This window comes from Pistacia vera, unplaced genomic scaffold (assembly GCF_008641045.1).
Source record: "Pistacia vera cultivar Batoury unplaced genomic scaffold, PisVer_v2 Contig372, whole genome shotgun sequence".
NCBI lineage: Eukaryota > Viridiplantae > Streptophyta > Magnoliopsida > Sapindales > Anacardiaceae > Pistacia > Pistacia vera.
Window position 1 is genome coordinate 687,091 of NW_022196193.1, and position 24,151 is coordinate 711,241.

General features: G+C 34.3%; 1 protein-coding gene across 1 annotated transcript; it reads left to right on the forward strand.

Moving 5' to 3' along the window:
• The first annotated feature begins 4,160 nt into the window (after nt 1-4,160).
• LOC116140410 (protein SCAR3) lies at nt 4,161-24,045 on the forward strand. Its single transcript, XM_031426048.1, is given in 10 exon segments — nt 4,161-4,468; nt 5,509-5,672; nt 6,053-6,176; nt 6,264-6,396; nt 6,748-6,815; nt 6,911-9,686; nt 9,798-9,899; nt 23,736-23,754; nt 23,757-23,842; nt 23,947-24,045. Coding segments are annotated over 10 exon segments (3,726 nt in total). The 5' UTR covers nt 4,161-4,313.
• Nucleotides 24,046-24,151: the final 106 nt, after the last annotated feature.

The following is a 24,151-nucleotide window of genomic DNA, read 5'->3' on the forward strand; positions in this document are numbered from 1 at the left end:
TATTTTACTTTATCTAGGAGAATATAGGTTAATTACAAAGCTTTAATAATTTTTTTAATAAAAAAAATAAAAAGATGCCAAGACTAAGGTCATGATAATAGCATCATGTTTTGATCCAATATCGTAGCCTGTCTGCCACGCTTTATTTTAATCAATTTACTTTAAATAGCAGTTAAAATAAACAAGTTCAATTATAAAGCTTATAAAATAACTATTTTTGGATAGTTGGGTAGTTAGATATAGGGGTGTTCAAAAATGTAAAAACCGAACTGAACCAAAAAAACGATTAACCAGAAAAGATTTGGTTACGTTACGGTTCAAAAAAATCAAAAAACCAGATTTTGGTTCAGGTAAAATAAAAAAACCAGTTAATCGAAACCGGTTTTTTACTATATAATATATATATAATATATATATATATATTAATATATATATATATATATATAAGATTCTCTCTTAAATAAAAAAATAATATATATTATATATTAAATAAAAATAAAAATAATAATCTTAATCTCTAAATTCACTAAATAATAAATATTATATATGTATGAATGTTTAATTCTTTTTTTGGATATGTACTGTTGATGTTTACAATTTAATTTAGGAAAAATTAAAAAAATATATATTTTATCCAATAAAAAAGGGAAAACAGGTTTTTCAGTTAACCAAAAAACCGGTTTTCCTCTCAAACCAGCTCAGTTTCGGTTCGAAAAAATGTTTCGGTTCGAGAATTTTTTCGAACCGAAACACCGATTTGGTTCCAAAAAATAGTTAATCGGTTTGGTTAACCCCTTTTGAATACCCCTAGTTCGATAAGACTTTTGCGCATATACTCAAGAGGTCTTGAGTTTAAGTCTCTCTCCGGTTACTAATAGGAGTAGCCAGTTCACTGAAGCTCTTACTCTGCTAATAATTCCAAAGTCTCAGAGGATTAATTAAGATGCACGTAAGCTTACTCGAACACCCCTGATCATTAGAAAAAAAAATAGATTATAAAATTGAAAAATGAAATTACCAAGTTATGCCGTTTCTTGGAAGAGAAAAAGAAAATTGAAAGTGTCATACAATTAAATGCTCCTTTAGAAGGCATTAATTGAAAGTCGTATTTAATTAAGTAATTACAGTAAAACCTTTCTATAGTCATAATGGTGGGACTAACTAATTTTATTACTATGAGGAGGTTATAACTTAATAGAGATGTAGTTACAAAAAAATTTTATTTCATAATTCATGTTTTAATAATACAATATTAGGATTTCAATTTATGTTTTAATAGTATTAGGGTTTCAATTCAGCGCTTTAATTACCTACTTTTGAAACGAATAGAAGACAGTGTCTTGGAACTAACAAAGATAAGTGTCCTTGATGGAATTATAAATGTAATTGTTGTATGGTCAATTGATGTGAAGCCACGGACAATTGTCAATTGTTTTAAGCACTGCAAAATTAGGACCCTCGATGTTGATGAATTGCAAATTATAAATGAAGAGTCATTCGACAACTTCACTATACTAATCGAATGGATATTAATATCTTCTTCAATCATCCATATAAGCAATAAGTCATGTATGTTTTAACTGAAGAAGAAATCATTACTACAATTAGACAAGAAGAGAAAAGAAATAATAATGAGAATGATAGTATGAAAATACAAAAAGTTTCGTGTCAATAAGCTCTAAACATGCTTGAGAAGCTATAAATGTTTTGGCTTCAACAAAAAAATGTCAATGTCGACGAGTAATGTACCTGCAAGTTAAAAGATATGGTAATAACTCTAAAGAATAAATCATTGTCCCAAACAACTTCAAATAAATATTTTTATTTCATCTTAAACCTTTAATATAACATAACATTTTTTTTTTTTTTTTTGCAATATACAAATAATTATTACTATGTAGAGATAATTTTCCTTAAGACGGGAATTAAAAACATTATAACTTATTACAATGTGGAGTTTTTTCTTATTTATAACTATCCCAGATTAAGAATATCATTTTTTATGAATATGTAGAGTTTATTCTAATATAGAGTATCACTATAGTTGAATAAGTGTTTTGTCAAATAATTAAAACACATTCTTAATATAAATTAATTAATTAGTGAATAATTAGAGAGTATTAATCAATTAGGTTAGGTAATAGAGCAATATAATATGGGTTGAAGTCAACTAGTAGAGAGTATGGACATTATAAAAGAAGTAAACAACAACAAAGTACTGAAAATTTTAATTTATGAAATCTAAATCTCATTTTAATATTTTACTTCAAAACCTAACTAAGATTCTTGAGTATTATAAAATGTCTGGTAGTAACAAAACTAAAAAATGTTTAGTCTTACAAGATATTTTCTTTTAGGATCGGTGGTGTTCGGGTTAACTTACTTATATTACAACTAATTATCTTGAACCTTGAAACTATCAGTCGAGTAAAAACTCTAGTGACCACGCTTATTAACAATTGAGGAGAGACTCAAATTCAAAACCTCTTAAATAATATACTCAAGAGTTCTTATCGAACTACTCAACCATCCAAGTCTTACAATATTAGGAAGTCTAATTTCATTAACTATTTAGTCTTTTCATTAAAATAAGTCAAAATCACATATGAAATTTCCTAAATTTTATCAAAAATAAAAGATTAATTTTGTGAATTTGTTGCAGTAATGGTGGCGTGGAATTGAGAGGGAGTGAGGAAGTCAAAGTATGGAGATGGCGACTAGTCAACTGGAGAGACCGACCGATGTCGAGAAAATTATGTGTTAGAGTTGTATGGAAGTAAGTGATGTTAAACGTTTAATTTAATTTAAGAATTTACTCACTCCTAAGTTTGTGCGTGATTGCTTTTGTCTGCCTCCCCCTCCTGTCTTTTTAAAGGGTATCAAAATTACCATAATGTCACCATCTCCGGACAATCACACAATTCAACATCAAAATTTAGATTTAGAAATAAATAAATTTGAGCCAAAGATAATACTTCTTGCTCACGATAAATTATCCTATCTTAATTTGCTGTTTTAGGGTAAAGAATCTAACATTATTTATTTAAAATACATAAAAGAAGGTGGAGAGATGAAATACCAACAGCAACGGACAATAACAATTTGAAAAATAATTTATTTTTTGTTATATACCCCAATGCCCTATCTTTCTTGAAAAATGACCCAAATTATTACAATAAAAATTGGTTTACAACTTCAACGTGACAGTTTGTAAATTAACAAACGGAACTTATAATGAATTGAAAAAACTCATTTGTAAACTGACTAATTACGAATTATCACGTTGAGAGTTATAGAAAAAAATTTATAACATTTAATTGTAAATGTAGTATTGTCAAATTATTATCGTTTTCATTTAATTAGAAGGTGGGATATATTATCAACAAACAAAGATTTCATTTCTTTAATAATTATAATGTGAAAATAATATATATAACATTTAAATCTAACCAACACTTGCACCCCTCATTAATGGGTTCAGAACAATTAAATTTTGATTCGCTGGACTGATAGAAACCCTCTTTAAGAGGCTTAAGAAGATGTCAATTTCACAATTTATTATTTCCCAAAATCTCATTTTCATCATAACTATCAATTTCTCATCTTTTTTACACATTAAGAGAATTTTCACTTTTTTTTATTATTATTATTTCCAGCTACCTAACATTGATAAAAATATTTTTTGCGGAATTTTGGTCAAACTTATATTGAATTTCATAAGTAAAAGAACAAATAGATATATCTGAGGAAATTAAAAACAAATAAAACATAAATAGATTTATATAATTTTAATATTGGATGAATTAAATATTTTCATTTTCTAATTCAACCAAAAATAAATTTCCAAACAAGTTATGGTACCCACGTTCCACCTTCCAATCTGGCGACCACACCAAACCTAAAATGGTCATTTCGCCTCTCTGAAAGAGTAATTTTCTAAAAAAAGAAGGGTTTTTTGGTCTTTTTACAACAGCCACAGTATTTTGAGTGTGAAAGAGAGAGAATGGCTTGCAGTGTTGGCAATCCAATGTCTTATTCAGTTTAGCCTCAAACCCAAACAAACACAAAAACACTCTCGGCAGTTAAGCTGCTCCAATCTAACAACCACCAACTCTTTTCCTTCCTTCCTTTTGTTTTCTGGTTTTTAAAAAAAAAAAAGAAAAAGAAAAGTAAAACAAAACAACTATTCTCTTCTCTATCATTTATTAGCTTCATTAATTCATTCCTTAACTTCTCATTTCATTCATTCATCTAGTATTTACTCTCACTGCCACTGCATGAACACATTGCTCTCAACTTTCTGAGCCGAAACGATGCCGTTGCTGAGGTTTCCGGTCAGAAATGAGTACAGCCTGGGTCATCCGGAGCTCTACAAGGAGGCCAATAAAGAAGATCCCAAAGCCGTGCTTGACGGTGTTGCTGTAGCTGGCCTTGTTGGGATCTTGCGTCAATTAGGCGATCTTGCTGAGTATGTTGTATCGTTTTGCTTGCTTTCTTCATAAATTTACTCAAAAATAATCATTATGTAATTGTTTTGTACACTTAAGCTTATGGTATGAGAATTTTCTTTGTTTTGTTATGTGTTTCCCGGTAGAATTAGTTTATAGTAAGAGTATTTTAGGTTCATGACTGACAAATTTTGACCACAAATTGGTTTGATTAAGAGTTGAGAATAAAATTTGAAGATAATAGCAAGTGATAATCTTCAGTCTAACCGTACAACTACTTGAATTCTTTTGTTCCGTTGATAAACTAACTTAGAGTTTCAATCTATGTATGCTTATTATGATAGGTTTCTATGTTCTTACCTTGAGTGACGGAAAGGAAAGGGTAGGAAAATGTAACTCTAAATATGAAGAATGTGAAAGTGGAGCAGTTGAGCATGCAGAACCGGTCATATGAAGTTCTAGAGTGTTGCAAATTGAAATAATCCTCTTTAGTGAGTAATTAGAAGGGAAAATTCTATGGTATTTCTGAAACTTGTGTTTTGCCAAAATTTGTGGCTTAAAGGTGTGTTCCATAAGGCCTTCTCTAGCTTTTTCATTGAAGAGCATTTGTGTGTTGTCAAGGTGAAGTAAATTTTTTTGACGGAGGTATAACTAAGAAATTTGTTAATCTGATACATCTAGTTATTCACATGAAATTTCACTAATTAGAGTTATATTCGGTCTGAATCTTCTTGTTCCCAGCGTCAATAAAGATTCATGACTGAAAGGAGTTTTAGGTGCAAATTACAGGAGTGTGCTCTATAAGCTTGGTGGCAAGTAAAACTACGTTCAAAATTCTTATTTTTGTTGAGCTTTTTCTTTCTGGTCTTAAAACTGAGTTCCTTGAATGGGTTAAAGGATCCAAAGAATAGAGATTGTTTGCTGCTTCTTTGTGGTACACTGCTCAATCTATGTAGTTATGTTACATAAGGTATCCATGGGTCAGAAATGAATATGTCATAGTTTGTCTTCCTTGAACATGGATTTAGGTGGCATCTTTGACATCTTTGATATGTTGTAGGTTTGCAGCCGAGGTTTTTCATGGCTTGCAGGAGCAAGTGATGACAACAGCTTCAAGAAGTCATAAGTTGAAGGTTCGTGTGCAACACATTGAAGCTTCACTTCCTTCCCTTGAGAAAGCCGTACTGGCCCAAACAAGCCACATTCATTTTGCTTACACAGCCGGTATGGCTCTTGTACCTGCGCTGTAACTTGCTCTTGGTTTTTCTATGTGCTCCTTAAATAGCTTCTTGTATGTAGATGGTCCTGTATTATCTTGGATCATGGGATTCCAGACTAACCTGCGGGAAAATTTCTCAAGTATTTACTCATTTTTTCTGCTTACACTTAAATTTTTTAACATAGTATAGAAATATGTCTTTCCAGTAGAAAGTGTGTCATTGCACTATACTGTAACTGGCTCAGTGTTCAGTGCTTGAATTAAATCTTGGAGTTTTCCTCACTTGAGTTGTTGCATTGAAATTTATTATGCCCTGTGACTGTGATTCCATTTAATATTAATTTTCAAATAATTCCAATCTTTATAGAAAGCAGTTGCCTTGCAGGTTCTGAGTGGCATCCTCGTATTGAAAATGAGCAAAACCATTTTGTGTACAATGACTTGCCACGATTTATTATGGATTCCTACGAAGAATGCCGTGATCCTCCACATCTTCACTTGCTTGACAAGTATGACTATTTTTATCCATCTTATTCAGCATTAATGAACTTCAAAGTTTTATTTTAGATGCTCATTTCTCCTGCTTTTCCAATCAGATTTGATACTGGTGGGCCTGGATCTTGTCTGAAGAGATATTCAGATCCAACCTTCTTTAAAAGAATATCAGGCAGCTCCATTGAAGCAACTGCTGAGAAATTACAACGAGATAAGAAGACTCGTAAAAGCAAGGTATGCATATACTAATGAAGGATCTTTTTGGTCTGAACTGCATCCACTTTGTGAAGCTTTAATCTATTCTTATTATCATGTCTGGTCATCAGATATTTTGTAGTCACAAATTCGTTTTAGTTACTTATATTCAACATATTGAACTTTCAAGTATTCATAAAGTGCTATTATTGTGGATTTATTTTCCTTTGAGAATTTCTTGATGGAAATTCATGCATATTTAGTGAGAAAATTTAAATTAATTTCTTCAAGTCTGGTCATAATTTGCTTTCATGTATATATGAACAATGTAATTACTTCTATGTGGTTGCCTTTGGGAATTATTTCTGAATGAACAATGTCAATGCACAGAAAAAAAGGCCCTCTCAGAGGAATGGCGAAATATCACGCATTGCATCAATGTCCAGTCACAGTGGCAGGTAATTTATATACATCCCTGTAGTTGATCCAAATTTTTGCCATATCCACTTTGATGAAGTATTTGCTAGATGTTTATTGATGTCATACCATGCAGATTCCATATGTCATCTCAAGCTGTTAATGGACGGACTTCTTCTCAAACTGCATCTACCATTGATATGACATTGAAATCTGACTTTGGAGATCATTCAAATTCTTTTGATTCAAGAACTGGGTCAGGTTAAATAGAATGTGTTTTCAATCTAAGCTCTTCCTTGCAACCTGGAGATCAAGAGTCTAAGGAATCCACGTCTAGTTTGATGCAGCATATTGATACCCTTGATTCCAGGTTTTGTGATGAGTCTACGCGGATGGTAGATGACAGTTTTCCATGCAGTTCATCACAAGAGCAAACTGCTCCAAGATTGTCTTGTGTTAATTGGGACGAAAAGGCTGAAATAGTGGAGCCTGCAGATCAACAATGCGACAGAGATGAAGACCCAGAGGTGCTTTCAACAAGCTTTGACATAGATACACGGGACAGAGGAAATGCCAACCTTGAAAATGTTGATCAAAAGGATGTCATGCTATCTGACGAAGACACTCCTGAATTGATTCTTGATACAAATCAGCTTGATGAAGTTGAAAGTGAACCAGATACTTTTATGGATGCTCTTAACACCATTGAATCGGAATCTGAAAATGATCTTGATTACCAAACAAAACGAGAAGTGGAGCAATATTTGTCTGATGTCAGAAATGACAGAAAAGAAGATGGAATATATGCGTCCATGGGACATGATTCAGATCATTATCCATCTACTATTGAGTCTCATATGGTATCCAACATCTTGCCAAGTAATGGAATTCCCTGTGCTTTAAACTCAGTCCCCTCAGAGAGTGTTGTCCTTGAACAGACACAAATTTCTGGAAAGTCTTCTGATTCAGACCATTCACTGGACACTGATGTCTGTGCTAGTTCTGATATTCTTGATGTTTTACAAGCAGAATCAGTTGTCATTGATGGTCCACCAGCAGAATCAGTTGTTGATGATGGCCCACAAGCAGAATCAGTTGTTGTTGATGGTCCACAAGCAGAATCAGTTGTCATTGATGGTCCACAAGCAGAGTCAGTTGTCGTTGATGGTCCACAAGCAGAGTCAGTTGTCGTTGATGGTCCACAAGCAGAGTCAGTTGTCATTGATGGCTCACAAGCAGAATCAGTTGTCACTGATGGCCCACGAGCAGAATCAGTTGTCACTGATGGCCCACGAGCAGAATCAGTTGCCATTGATGGTCATCAAACAGAATCAGTAGTCGCTGATGCTCGTCAAGCAAAATCTGTTATTATTGATGGTCCAAGAGCTGAGTCTGTTATAAGTGATCCATCATCCTCTGGCTCCAGGATTTCTAATTCTTGGGATCAATCTGGTGATAAGATCATAAGCAGTTTTAGTGAATCTCAACAACCTCATGCTGAATTTTCTGGCGTTCAATCAGTTACATTCTGGACAAATGGTAACCTATTGGGACTAGAGCCATCAAAACCTCCTGCTTTTGCTGTGTCAAATGTCACGGGTCAGGATTATGTTGCCCGAAGTACAAGTGAAACAGTAGGTCCGCCAAATTCAGCTGTCAAGAGTGATGGGCAAAGAGGAAAACTGAATACATTGGTTGAGAGTGCTGAAAGTTTTGTGGCAGTTTCAAGTTCTAATAATGAAAAAGTTCAACTTCCGTTAGATTATTCAGATTCTAAAGTTGAAAAATCCATTGGTGCTCAAAATAGTATTAATCATGGTCATGAAGGTGGTTTGAATGTAACTTCTGTAGCTGTGTCGGGAACTGAGCTGGCACCAGATGTCAAAGTAAAATCTACGGAAGCAAATCAAGGAAATGATGGAAACTCAACTGTAGTGTTTGGACTTGGTCATAGGTTACTTGTAAATGGTTTTCGTAGAAAGGTGCCCCTTGCTCATGATGAAAAATCTGAATCAGTTGGCTCTCTTGTAGCCAGTGTGTTAGATCAGGATACTGGGCACCATTTTGATGCAAATCAGCCAATTTTAAAGACAACCTTTGTGGAGCAGTTTGGGCATGGATCTCCTCTAGGTTCACTCACTTCTTCACCACCACTTGAACATATGAAAATATCTTTCAACCCTATAGATGGCCTTGAGACTTCTAAACTGAAACTAAAATTTCCTGATGGGAATCAATCTCATGAAAGCATTAGAGATATGTTTGCTTCATTTCAGTTGGTCCCTGAGCCTGCTATTGCACTGCATGGGTATGGTTCTGATTCTGATGATGATACCTTCTGCAGATCATCTCCTTATATGTCAGATGATTGTCTTAGTCACCAGTCTGAGTCAAATTCAGAGCAGTGGGAATCTGATGAATCCCCTGGAGGAAGCAAGGACCATGAGCTATATGATGCTTTATGCCGAATGTCATCAATGGAAGCTGTCTCAAGCTCTCTGCAGATGGAAGGAACAACTAGGAATGGCATGCATGTTGACCGAGGACTTCAAATTATGTATATGGAGAATGGTGTAGAACCTTGTCTGTCGAGTCTTGATCTTCCAAGTTTTGATGCCATGAACCCTGTATTAAATGGGGAAATAAAGTCCAATGATCCTAAAAATATTCAACACTAGGAAAACTCTAGGGAAGTCACCCCACTGCCTCCACCTCTCCCTCCAGTGCAATGGCGGGTCACTAAGTCCCATTCAGATGTGGCTGAAGAGGAACAATATTCTGTATCAGAGGCTTTGGAACATGGATTAGACCTGAAGCATTTGGAATCTACCATCTATCAGCAACGTGAGCCAGCCCCGGCTAATCAACTATCATCTGAAAAGGAGAACGTCATTTCTAATTGCGACAGCAAGGTAACAAGGCTGAATTATTGGATTTTCCAATTTTCATTTTATATTCAATAAAGCATATGCAGAATGCAGAACTACCAATATATGACTTGTGGAATTTTATTTGTAAAGCAGGAAGACCAGCAGAAGTTGAATAGGCAGAAGGAAGCTAATCAGGATGCAAATGGCAAGGGGTTCGATGAGAAGGAGGATTTCTTGCATCAAATTAGGACAAAAGTGAGTAGCTACCTTGTAAGTTAAGATAACACGCCCTATCTTTCTTGAAAAATAACCAAATTATTAAAAAAAAATTGGTTTAAATTTCAAGTGACAGTTTGTAATTAACAAATGGAACCATAGTGAATTGAAAAAACTATTTGTAAACTAACAATTGCGATTGTCACGTTGAGAGTTATAGAAAAAAAGTTTGTAACATTTAATTAAATGTAATATTGTCAATTATTATCTTTCTCATTTAATTAGAAGGTGTGAATATTACAACAAACAAGATTTCATTCTCTTTAATATTATAATGTGAAAATAATATAATAACTTTAATCTTCAACAAAACCAACACTTGCATCACCCTCATTAATGGGTTCAGAACAATTAAATTTTGATTCGCTGGACTGATAGAAACCCTCTTTAAGAGGCTAAGAAGATGTCAATTCACAATTTTATTTCCCAAAATCCATTTTCATCATACATCAATTTCTCATCTTTTTACACATTAGAGAATTTTCACTTTTTTTTTTTTATTATTTCCAGCTACCTAACATGTAAAATATTTTTTGCGGAATTGGTCAAACTTATATTGAATTTCATAATAAAAGACAATAGAATATTTGAGGAATTAAAAACAATAAAACATAAAGAGATTATATATTTTATATGGATAATTATAAAACAATTTAAATTCAAATAATATATTTCATTTTCTAATTCAACCAAAAATAATTTCCAACAAGTTATGGTACCACGTTCCACTCTTCCAATCTGGCGACCACACCAAACCTAAAATGGTCATTTCTCTCTGAAAGAGTATTTTCTAAAAAAAAGGGTTTTTTGGTCTTTTTACTAACAGCCACAGTATTTTGAGTGTGAAAGAGGAGAATGGCTTGCAGTGTTGGCAATCCAATGTCTTATTCAGTTTAGCCTCAAACCCAAACAAACACAAAACACTCTCGGCAGTTAAGCTGCTCCAATCTAACAACCACCACTCTTTTCCTTCCTTCCTTTTGTTTTCTGGTTTTTAAAAAAAAGAAAAAGAAAAAGCAAAACAAAACACTATTCTCTTCTCTATCATTTATTAGCTTCATTATTTCATTCCTTACTTCTCATTTCATTCATTCATCTAGTATTTACTCTCACTGCCACTGCATGAACAATTCTCTCAACTTTCTGAGCCGAAACGATGCCGTTGCTGAGGTTTCCGGTCAGAAATGATAAGCCTGGGTCATCCGGAGCTCTACGAAGAGGCCAAAAAGAGAGATCCCAAAGCCGTGCTTGACGGTGTTGCTGTAGCTGGCCTTGTTGGATCTTGCGTCATTAGGCGATCTTGCTGAGTTGTTGTATCGTTTTGCTTGCTTTCTCATAAATTTACTCAAAAATAATCATTATGTATTGTTTTGTACACTTAAGCTTATGATGAGAATTTTCTTTGTTTTTTATGTGTTTCCCGGAGAATTAGTTTATAGTAGAGTATTTTAGTTCATGACTGACAAATTTTGACCACAAATTGGTTTGATTAAGAGTTGAGAATAAAATTTGAAGATAATAGCAAGTGATAATCTTCAGTCTAACCGTACAACTACTTGAATTCTTTTGTTCCGTTGATAAACTAACTTAGAGTTTCAATCTATGTATGCTTATTATGATAGGTTTCTATGTTCTTACCTTGAGTGACGGAAAGGAAAGGGTAGGAAAATGTAACCTAAATATGAAGAATGTGAAAGTGGAGCAGTTGAGCATGCAAACCGGTCATATGAAGTTCTAGAGTGTTGCAAATTGAAATAATCCCCTTTAGTGAGTAATTAGAGGGAAATTCTATGGTATTCTGAAACTTGTGTTTTGCCAAAATTTTGGCTTAAAGTGTTGTTCCATAAGGCCTTCTCTGCTTTTTCATTGAAGAGCACTTTGTGTTGTCAAGTTGAAGTAAATTTTTTTGAGGAGGTATAACTAAGAAATTTGTTAATCTGATACATCTAGTTATTCACATGAAATTTCACTAATTAGAGTTATATTCGTCTGAATCTTCTTGTTCCCAGGTCAATAAGATTCATGACTGAAAGGATTTTTAGGTGCAAATTACAGGGTGTGCTCATAAGCTTGGTGGCAAGTAAAACTACGTTCAAAATTCTTATTTTTGTTGAGCTTTTCTTTCTGGTCTTAAAACTGAGTTCCTTAATGGGTTAAAGGATCCAAAGAAAGAGATTGTTTGCTGCTTCTTTGTGGTACACTGCTCAATCTATGTTTATGTTACATAAGTATCCATGGGTCAGAAATGAATATGTCATAGTTTGTCTTCCTTGAACATGGATTTAGGTGGCATCTTTGACATCTTGGATATGTTGTAGTTTGCAGCCGAGGTTTTTCATGGCTTGCAGGAGCAAGTGATGACAACAGCTTCAGAAGTCATAAGTTGAAGGTTCGTGTGCACACATTGAAGCTCACTTCCTCCCTTGGAAAGCCGTACTGGCCCAAACAAGCCACATTCATTTTGCTTACACAGCCGGTATCTCTTGTACCTGCGCTGTAACTTGCTCTTGGTTTTCTATGTGCTCCTTAAATAGCTTCTTGTATGTAGATGGTCCTTATTATCTTGGATCATGGGATTCCAGACTAACCTCGGGAAAATTTTCAAGTATTTACTCATTTTTTCTGCTTACACTAAATTTTTAACATAGTATAGAAATATTCTTTCCAGTAAAAGTGTGTATTGCACTATACTGTAACTGGCTCAGTGTTCAGTTTGAATTAAATCTTGGAGTTTTCCTCACTTGAGTTGTTGCATTGAAATTTATATGCCCTGTGACTGTGATTCCATTTAATATTAATTTTCAATATTTCCAATCTTTATAGAAAGCAGTTGCCTTGCAGGTTCTGAGTGCGTCCTCGTATTGAAAATGAGCAAAACCATTTTGTGTACAATGACTTGCCACGATTTATTATGGTCCTACGAAGATGCCGTGATCCTCCACATCTTCACTTGCTTGACAAGTATGACTATTTTTATCCATCTTATTCAGCATTAATGAACACAATTTTATTTTAGATGCTCATTTCTCCTGCTTTTCCAATCAGATTTGATCTGGTGGGCCTGGATCTTGTCTGAAGAGATATTCAGATCCAACCTTCTTTAAAAGATTCAGGCAGCTCCATGGAGCAACTGCTGAGAAATTACAACGAGATAAGAAGACTCGTAAAAGCAAGGTATGCTTACTAATGAAGGATCTTTTTGGTCTGAACTGCATCCACTTTGTGAGCTTTAATCTATTCTTATTATCATGTCTGGTCATCAGATATTTGGTAGTCACAAATTCGTTTTAGTTACTTATATTCAACATATTGAACTTTCAAGTATTCATAAAGTGCTATTATTGTGGATTTATTTTCCTTTGAGAATTTCTTGATGGAATTCATGCATTTTAGTGAGAAATTTAAATTAATTTCTTCAAGTCTGGTCATATTTGCTTTCATGTATAATGAACATGTAATTACTTCTATGTGGTTGCCTTTGGGAATTATTTCTGAATGAACAATGTCAATGCACAGAAAAAAAGGCCCTCTCAGAGGAATGGCGAAATATCACGCATGTGCATCATGTCCAGTCACGGCAGGTAATTTATATACATCCCTGTAGTTGATCCAATTTTTGCCATACCACTTTGATGAAGTATTTGCTAGATGTTTATTGATGTCATCCCATGCAGATTCCATTGTCATCTCAAGCTGTTAATGGACGGACTTCTTCTCAAACTGCATCTACCATTGAAGGACATTGAAATCTGACTTGGAGATCATTCAAATTCTTTTGATTCAAGAACTGGGTCAGGTTAATAGAATGTGTTTTCAATCTAACTCTTCCTTGCAACCTGAGATCAAGAGTCTAAGGAATCCACGTCTAGTTTGATGCAGCATATTGATACCCTTGATTCCAGTTTTTGTGATGAGTCTAGCGGATGGTAGATGACAGTTTTCCATGCATTCATCACAAGAGCAAACTGCTCCAAGATTGTCTTGTGTTAATTGGGACGAAAAGGCTGAAATAGTGGAGCCTGCAGTCAACAATGCGACAGAGATGAAGACCCAGGGTGCTTTCAACAAGCTTTGACATAGATACAGGGACAGAGGAAATGCCAACCTTGAAAATGTTGATCAAAAGGATGTCATTCGATCTGACGAAGACACTCCTGAATTGTCTTGGACAAATAAGAGAGCCGTTCGGACTCTGGATCTGATTATGTGATATTATTTTACTTTATCTAGGCAAATATATAGTTAATTACAAAGCTTTAATATTTTTTTTAATTAAAAAATAAAAAAAAGATGCCAAGACCAAGGACATGATAATAGCATCATGTTTTGATCCAATATCGTAGCCTGTCTGCCACGCTTTATTTTAATCATATTTACTTTAAATAGCAGTTAAAATAATACAAGTTCAATTATAGAGGTTATAAAATAACTATTTTTGGATAGTCCGGTAGTGAGATATAGGGGTGTTAAAAAAAATACAAAAATCGAACCAAACCGAAAAACCAGTTAACCAAAAAAAGGTTCGGTTATGGTTCAAAAAATTCAAAAAACCAGATTTTATGTTCGGTTTTTGGTTCGAGTAAAAATGAAAACCAATTTACTAAAAAATATATATATTATCTATTAAATACAGAAATAATATATATTATTTATTAAATAAAATAATAATAATCTTAATCTCTAAATTCATTGAATAATATATATTATATATGTATGAATATTTAATTTTTATTTGGATATATATTGTTGATGTTTACAATTTAATTTAGGAAAAATTAAAAAAATATATGTTTTATCCAATAAAAAGGGGAAAACTGGTTTTTCAGTTAACCGAAAAATCGATTTTCCCCCCAAACCGGTTCCGTTTCGATTCGAGAATTTTCCTAAATTGAAAAACTAGTTCGGTTATAGAAAACAGTTAACCATTTTTTAACACCCCTAGTTCGATAGGACTTTTGTGCATATACTTAAGAGATATTAAGTTTAAGTCTCTCTTCGGTTGCTAATAGGAGTAGCCAGTCCACTAAAACTCTTACTCTGTCAATAATTCCAAAGTCTCAGAGGATTAGTTAAGGTGTATGTAAGGTTGTCCGAACACTTTCAGTCATAAAAAAAAAAAAAAAAAAGATTATAAAATTGAAAAAATGAAATTACCAAGTTATGCCGTTTCTTGGAAGAGAAAAAGAAAATTGAAAGTGTCATACAATTAGATGCTCCTTTAGAAGACATTAATTGAAGAAAAATGTTATCCTTACAAAAACAATACAAAGTGAGCTACAAAGTGACATGGAAGGAAAAAATAAAGAAAAAACAGAAAAAGATGGAGAAAGATAGAGAGAAATCATGAAGATGAATGATGGAAATTATCTTTGTATGTCCTTTTTATTTTTGTCTTTGTAAGACTAGTATTGCTCTTAATTGAAAGTAGTATTTAATTAAGTAATTATTTGAATAAGCGCTTTGTCAAATAATTAAAACACATTCTTAATATAAATAAATTAATTAGTGAATAATTAGAGAGTATTAATCAATTAGGTTAGGTAATAGAGAAATATAATATGGGTTGAAGTCAACTAGTAGAGAGTATGGACATTATAAAAGAAGTAAACAACAATAAAGTACTGAAAATTTTAATTTATGAAATCTAAATCTCATTTTAATATTTTACTTCAAAACCTAACTAAGATTCTTGAGTATTATAAAATGTCTGGTAGTAAGAAAACTAATAGATGTTTAGTCTTGCAGGATATTTTTTTTAGGATCAGAGGTATTTGGGTTAACTTATGTATATTACAACTAATTCTCTGGAACCTTGAAATTATCAGTCAAATAAGAGCTCTAGTGGTTATCCTTATTAATAATCGATGAAAGACTTAAATTCAAAACCTTTCAAATAATATATCTAAGAGTTCTTATCGAACTACTCAACTACCCAGAGATTGATTAGTCTTATAATATTAAGAAGCCTAATTTCATTTAGTCTTTCGTTAAAATAAGTCAAAATCACATATGAAATTTCCTAAAATTTAGCAAAAATAATTAAAAAAGAAGATTAATTTTGTGAATTTGTTGCAGTAATGGTGGCGTGGAATTGAGAGGGAGTGAGGAAGTCAAAGTATGGAGATGGCGACTAGTCAACTGGAGAGACCGACAGATGTTGAGAAAATTATGCGTTAGAGTTTTATGGAAGTAAGTGATGTTAAACGTTTAATTTAATTCAAGAATTTACTCACTCCTAAGTTTGTGCGTGATTGCGTTTGTCTGCCTCCCCCTCCTGTCTTTTTAAGGGGTATCAAAATTACCATAATGTCACCATCTCCGGACAATTACACGATTCAACATCAAAATTTAGATTAAGAAATAAATAAATTTGAGCCACAGATAATACTTCTTGCACACGATAAATTATCCTATCTTCATTCGCTGTTTTAGGGTAAAGAATCTAACATTATTTATTTAAAATACATAAAAGAAGGTGGAGAGATGAAATACCAACAGCAACGGACAATAACAATTTGAAAAATAATTTATTTTTATATAATACCTTTTAATTAGATAACAACGCCACACTCTGCTTCTTGAGAAACATAACCCAATTATTACAATAAAAATTGGTTTATATTATCAATGTGACAGTTTTGTAATTAACGATGGAACCTATAGTGAATTGAAAAACTTATTTGTAAACTACCACATTGCGAATGTCACGTTGGTTATAGAAAAAAAGTTTGTAACATTTAATTTAATGTAATATTGCAAATTATTACATTTTCATTTATTAGAAGGTGTGACATATTATCAACAAACAAGATTTCATTTCTTTAATATTATATGTGAAAATATATATAACATTTAATCTTTCAACAAAAGAACACACTTGCATGATGCACCCTCATTAATGGGTTAAGAACAATAAATTTTGATTCGCTGGACTGATAAAACCCTCTTTAAGAGGCCAAGAAGATGGTCAATTCACATTTATATTTCCAAAATCTCATTTTCATCATAACTATCAATTTCTCATCTTTTTTACACATTCAGAGAATTTTCACCTTTTTTTTTTTAATTATTATTTCCAGCTACTTACACTGATAAAAATATTTTTGCGGAATTTTGGTCAAACTTATATTGAATTTCATAAGTAAAAGAACAATAGATTATTTGAGAAATTAAAAACAAAAAACCATAAGAGATTTAATAATTTTAATAGTGGAGATTTATTAACAAAAAATTAAATCAAATAATATATTTCATTTTCTATTCAACCACAAATAATTTCCAGACAAGTTTATGGTACTCACGTTCCAACCCTTCCAATCTGGCGACCACACCAAACCTAAAATGGTCATTTCGCCTCTCTGAAAGAGTAATTTTCTAAAAAAGAAGGGTTTTTTTGGTCTTTTTGTACTAACGCCACAGTATTTGTGAAGTGGAAAGAGAGAGAATGGCTTGCAGTTGTTGGCAATCCATAGTCTTATTCATGTAGCCTCGCCCAAACACACAAAACAAAAAAAACAACCTCCGTCAAATTTAGCCTGCTCCATCTAACACCACTACTCTTTTCCTTCCTTCCTTTTGTTTCTGGTTTTTAAAAAAGAACAAGAAAGAAAGAAAACAAACCAGCTATTCTCTTCTCTTCATTTATTAGCTCATTAATTCATTCCTTACTTCATCAGTTTCTATTCATATCTAGTATTTACTCTCACTGCCACTGCATGAACATATTGCTCTCACTTCTGAGCGAAACGATGCCGTTGCGAGGTTTCCGGTCAAAATGAGTCGCCTGGGTCCTCCGAGCTCTACGAGGGCAATAAGAAGATCCCAAAGCCGTGCTTGACGGTGTTGCTGTAACTGGCCTGTTGGTTATCTTGCGGTCAATTATGCGATCTTGCTGAGTATGTTGTATCGTTTGCTTGCTTTCTTCATAATTTACTCAAAAATAATCAGTATTTAATTGTTTTTGTACACTTAAGCTTTGGTATGAGAATTTTCTTTTGTTTTGTTATGTGTTTCCCGGTAGATTAGTTTATAGTAAGAGATTTTAGGTTCAGATGCCAAATTTTGACCACAAATTGGTTTGATTAGAGTTGAGAATAAATTTTGAGATAAAAAGTGATAATCTTCAGTCTAACCGTACACTACTTGAATTCTTTGTTCCGTTGATAAACTAACTTAGATTTTCAATCTATGTATAGGCTTGTATTATGATAGGTTTTCTATTTTCTTACCTTGATGACGGAAAGGAAAGGGTATCAAAGTGTAACTCTAATATGAAGAATGTGAAGTGGAGCAGTTGAGCATGCAGAACCGGTCATATGAATTTCTAGAGGTTTGCAAATTGAAATAATCCCCTTTAGGTGATAATTAGGAGGGAAATTCTATGGTATTTCTGAACTTGTGTTTTGCCAAATTTGTGGTCTTAAAGGTTGTTCCATAAGGCCTTCTCTGGCTTTTTCATTGAAGAGCACTTGTGTGTCGTCAAGTTGAAGTAATTTTTTGATGGAGGTATACTAAGAAATTTGTTATCTGATCATCTAGTTATTCACAAAGATTTCACTAATTAGAGTTTATATTCGGTCTGAATCTTCTGTTCCATCGTCATAAAGATTCATGACTGAAAGAGTTTTAGGTGCAAATTACAGGCGTGTGCTCTATAAGCTTGGTGGCAAGTAAAACTACGTTCACAATTCTTATTTTTTTGAGCTTTTTCTTTCTGGTCTTAAAACTGAGTTCCTTGAATGGGTTAAGGATCCAAAGAATAGAGATTGTTTGCTGCTTCTTTGTGGTACACTGCTCAATCTATTTAGTTATTTACTAAGTTATCCATAGTGGTCAGAAATTATATGTCATAGTTTGTCTTCCTTGAACATGGATTTAGGTGCATCTTTGACATCTTTGATATGTAGTAGGTTTGCAGCCGAGGTTTTTCATGGCTTGCAGGAGCAAGTGATGACAACGCTTCAAGAAGTCATAAGTTGAAGGTTCGTGTGCACACATTGAAGCTCACTTCCTTCCCTTGAAAAAGCCCTTACTGGCCCAAACAAGCCACATTCATTTTGTCTTACACAGCCGGGTATGGCTCTTGTACCTGCGCTGTAACTTGCTCTTGGTTTTTCTATGTGCTCCTTAAATAGCTCTTGTATGTAGATGGTCCTATATTATCTGTGGATCATGGGATTCCAGACTAACCTCCGGGAAATTTCTCAAGTATTTACTCATTTTTTCTGCTTACACTCATTTTTTAACATAGTATAGAAATATCTTTCCAGATAAGTGTGTCTATTGCACTATACTGTACTGGCTCATGTTTCAGTCTTGATTAATCTTGGAGTTTTCCTCCGTCATTGAGTTGTTGCATTGAAATTTATTATGCCCTGTGACTGTGATTCCATTTAATATTATTTCAAATAATTCAATCCTTTTAGAAAGCAGTTGCCTTGTCAGGTTCTGAGTGGCATCCTCGTATTGAAAATGAGCAAAACCATTTTGTGTATCAATGACTTGCCACGATTTATTATTGAGTTCCTACGAGAATGCCGTGATCCTCCCCATCTCACGTTGCTTGACAAGTATGTATATTTTTATCCATCTTATTCAGCATTAATGAACTCAAAGTTTATTTTTAGATGCTCATTTCTCCTGCTTTTCCAATCAGATTGATCCTGTGGGCCTGGATCTTGTCTGAAGAGATATTCAGATCCAACCTTCTTTAAAGAATATCATGGCAGCTCCATGAAGCAACTGCTGAGAAATTACAAGAGATAAGAAGACTCGTAAAAGCAAGGTATGCTCTACTAATGAAGGATCTTTTTGGTCTGAACTTGCATCCACTTTGTGATGCTTTATCTATTCTTATTATCATGTCTGGTCAGCCAGATATTTTGTGAGTCACAATTCGTTTTAGTTACTTATATTCCATATTGAACTTTCAGTATTCATAAAGTCTATTATTGTGGATTTATTTTCCTTTGAGAATTTCTTGATGAATTCATGCATTTTGTGAGAAAATTAAATTAATTTCTTCAAAGTCTGTCATAATTTGCTTTCATGTATATATGACATGTAATTACTTCTATGTGGTTGCCTTTGGGAATTATTTCTGAATGAACAATGTCAATGCACAGAAACAAAAGGCCCTCCAGAGGAATGGCGAAATATCACGCATTGCTCAATGTCCAGTCACAGTGGCAGGTATTTATATACATCCCTGTAGTTGTTCCAATTTTTGCCATATCCACTTTGATGAAGTAGTTTCTAGATGTTTATTGATGTCATACCATGCAGATTCCATGTCATCTCAGCTGTTAAATGGACGCCTTCTTCTCAAACTGCTCTACCATTGAATGACATTGAAATCTGACTTTGGAGATCATTCAAATTCTTTGATTCAAGAACTGGGTCCAGGGTTAATAGAATGTGTTTTCAATCTAAGCTCTTCCTTGCAACCTGAGATACAGAGTCTACGGAATCCACGTCTAGTTTGATGCAGCATATTGATACCCTTGATTCCAGTTTTTTGTATGAGTCTAGCGGATGGTGATACATTTTCCATGCAGTTCATCACAAGAGCAAAACTGCTCCAAGATTGTCTTGTGTTAATTGGACCAAAAGGCTGAAAAGTGAGCCTGCAGATCAACATGCGACAGAGATAGACCCAGAGGTGCTTTCAACAAGCTTTGACATAGATACAGGGACAGGGAAATGCCAACCTTGAAAATGTTTGATCAAAAGGATGTCATTGCTATCGACGAAGACACTCCTAATTGATTCTTGATACAATCGCTTGATGAAGTTGAAAGTGAACCAATACTTTTATGGATGCTCTTAACACCATTGAATCGGAATCTGAAAATGATCTTGATACCAACAAAACGAGAAGTGAGCAATATTCTCTGATGATCAAAATGACAGAAAGAAATGGAATATATGCGACCATGGACATGATTCAGATCATTATCCATCTACTATGAGTCTCATATGGTCCCCATCTTGCCAAGTAATGGAATCCCTGTGCTTTAAACTCAGTCCCTCAGAGAGTGTTGTCCTTGAAAGACACAAATTTCTGGAAAGTCTTCTGATTCAGACCATTCACTGGACACTGATGTCTGTGCTAGTGCTGATTTCTTGATGTTTTACAAGCAGAATCATTGTCATTGAGGTTCCCCAGCAGAATCAGTTGTTGATGATGCCCACAAGCAGAATCAGTTGGTTGATGGTCCAACGCAGAATCATGTTGTCATTTGAGGTCCCAAGCAGAGTCAGTTGTCGTTATGGTCACAAGCAAGTCGTTGTTGATGGTCCACAAGCAGAATCAGTTGTCACTGATGGCCCACGAGCGAATCAGTTGTCACTGATGGCCCACGAGCAGAATCAGTTGCCATTGATGGTCATCAAACAAATCAGTAGTGCCTGAGCTCGTCAGCCAAATCTGTTATTATTGATGGTCCAGAGCTGAGTCTGTTATAAAGTGATCCATCATCCTCTGGCTCCAGATTTCTAATTCTTGGGTATCAATCTGGTGATAAGATCATAAGCAGTTTTTAGTGAATCTCAACAACCTCATGCTGAATTTTGCTGGTGTTCACAAGTTACATTCTGGACAAATGGTACCTATTGGATAGAGCCATCAAACCTCCTGCTTTTGCTGTGTCAATGTCATGGTCAGATTATGTTGCCCGAAGTACAAGTGAAACGTAGTCCGCCAATTCAGCTGTCCAGAGTGATGGGCAAAGAGGAATACTGAATACATGTTGAGAGTGCTGAAAGTTTTGTGGCAGTTTCAAGTTCTAATAATGAAAAAGTCAACTTCCGTTAGCTTATTCAGATTCTAACAGTTGAAAAATCCATGGTGCTCAAAATAGTATTAATCATGGTCATGAAGGTGGTTTGAAGTAACTTCTTAGCTGTGTCGGGAACTGGCTGGCACCAGATGTCAAAGTAAAATCTACGGAAGCAAATCAAGGAAATGATGGAAACTCACTGTATGTGTTGGACTTGGTCATAGGTTACTTGTAAATGTTTTCGTAGAAAGGTGCCCTCGTCGATGATGAAAAATCTGAATCAGTTGGCTCTCTTGTACCAGTGTGTTAGCGGGATAGTGGGCACCATTTGATGCAAATCACCAATTTTAAGACAACCTTTGTGAGCAGTTTGGGCATGGATCGTCCTCTATGTTCCTTCACTTCTTACACCACCACTTGAACATATGAAATATCTTTCACCCTATAGATGGCCTTGAGACTTCTAAACTGAACTAAAATTTCCTATGGGAATCAACTCTCATAAAGCTTAGCGATATGTTTGCTTCATTTCAGTTGGTCCCTGAGCCTGCTATTGCACTGCGTATGGTTTCTGATTCTGATGATGATACTTCTGCGATCATCTCCTTATATGTCAGATGATTGTCTTAGTCACCAGTCTGAGTCAAATTCAGAGCAGTGGGAATCTGATGAATCCCCCTGGAGGAAGCAGACCATGAGCTATATGATGCTTTATGCCGAATGTCATCAATGGAAGCTGTCTCAAGCTCTCAGCAGAGGTAGGAACACTAAGAATGGCATGCATGTTGACCTAGGACTTCAATTATGTATATGGAGAATGGTGTAGAACCTTGTCTGTCGTCTGTGATCTTCAAGTTTTGATGCCATGAACCCTGTATTAGATGGGGACATAAAGTCAATGATCCTAAATATTCAACACTCGGAAAACTTAGGGAAGTCACCCACTGCCTCCACCTCTCCCTCCAGTGCAATGGCGGGTCACTAAGTCCCATCCGATGTGGCTGAAGAGGAACTATTCGTATCAGAGGCTTTGAACATGGATTAGACCTGAAGCATTTGGATCTACCATCTATCAGCAACGTGAGCCAGCCCCGCTAATCAACTATCTCTGAAAAGGAGAACGTCTTTCTATTGCGACAGCAAGGTAACATGGCTGAATTATTGGATTTTCCAATTTTCATTTATATTCATAAAGCATATTCGAGAATGCAGAACTACCAATATATGCTTACGGAATTTTATTTGTAAGCAGAAGACCAGCAGAAGTTGATAGGCAAAGGAAGCTAATCAGGATGCAAAGGCAAGGGTTCGATTAGAAGGAGGATTTCCTTGCATCAAATTAGGACAAAAGTGAGTAGCTATTTCTGTCGTGATTTGATCATTTTCAGAATCCAGTCAATATGAAATTGGTGAATTCAGTTTTTTTTTCTTTTTTTTTTTTTTGGGTTCTCTTAGTAATAGAAACCATGGTTTCTTTATAGAAATATGGGGAACCTAAAAAAAAAAGTACAAATTCGATTCCTATGGTTATTTTTAATAAGAAGAATTAATGGTAGATTTTCTTCCCCTATGTATATTTATTAATCCTTCTGCACTTGTTCACTTGATGATTCTATGGGCTTGTTTGACATTTGGTCATCTTTGTGGTTTCAAATGGTTAAGTTAGGTCTTTTTGTTGTTGTTATTATTTATTTATCTGTTGTTTTTTTTCCTTTACTCTTCTAGTGATTTTACTTTTTATATAAACTTCTTGTGTGGTGCTATGAAATCTGATTGGGGTCCATGGATCCACAAGTCTAAGTTAAAATAGTATAGTTTGATTCGATATTTTCATTCTCCTTGTTTGTAACATTCTTGATAGACTGGTTCAATTATCATGGAGCAGTAACTTGTTCTTTCCTTTCAATTATATGACTATCTAATCACTACCTGACAATTGAATGCTCATAATCTATTTGGCAGCAAAAAGAAAGTTTGTACATTAAGATCGTGATTTTGAATCTATCTAATTAATGCTTTTTTATTTTTTGTCCAGTCATTCAGCCTGAGGCCAACGTTACAGCAAGGCCAACCTTCGCATCAGGTCAGTCCGCAAATGTCAAAGTCCCTGCAATTTTAGAGAAAGCAAATGCAATCCGGCAGGTTCACATTGTCTTCTTTCTGAACTTTTCCTTCACTGTTCTGTTTCTTTTTTATCTTTCATTGAATTACAATTGTAAAAATTAATTAACTGTGAAACTTGCCAGGTTGTTGCGAGTGTGATGATAATTGGAGTGATAGTTGAGCATCTTGTGATGTGCATGCCGTCATGGAGCAAATTTCTTGTCTTTATCAGAGTTGTTTGATGCTTACGAAGCGTGTTATATGTGTATAATCCCACTTTCTTTTTGTAATTAATCGTAGGGGCTTATCTTGATCTAATTTCCATTGTTTTAATTAATTTTTTTGAAT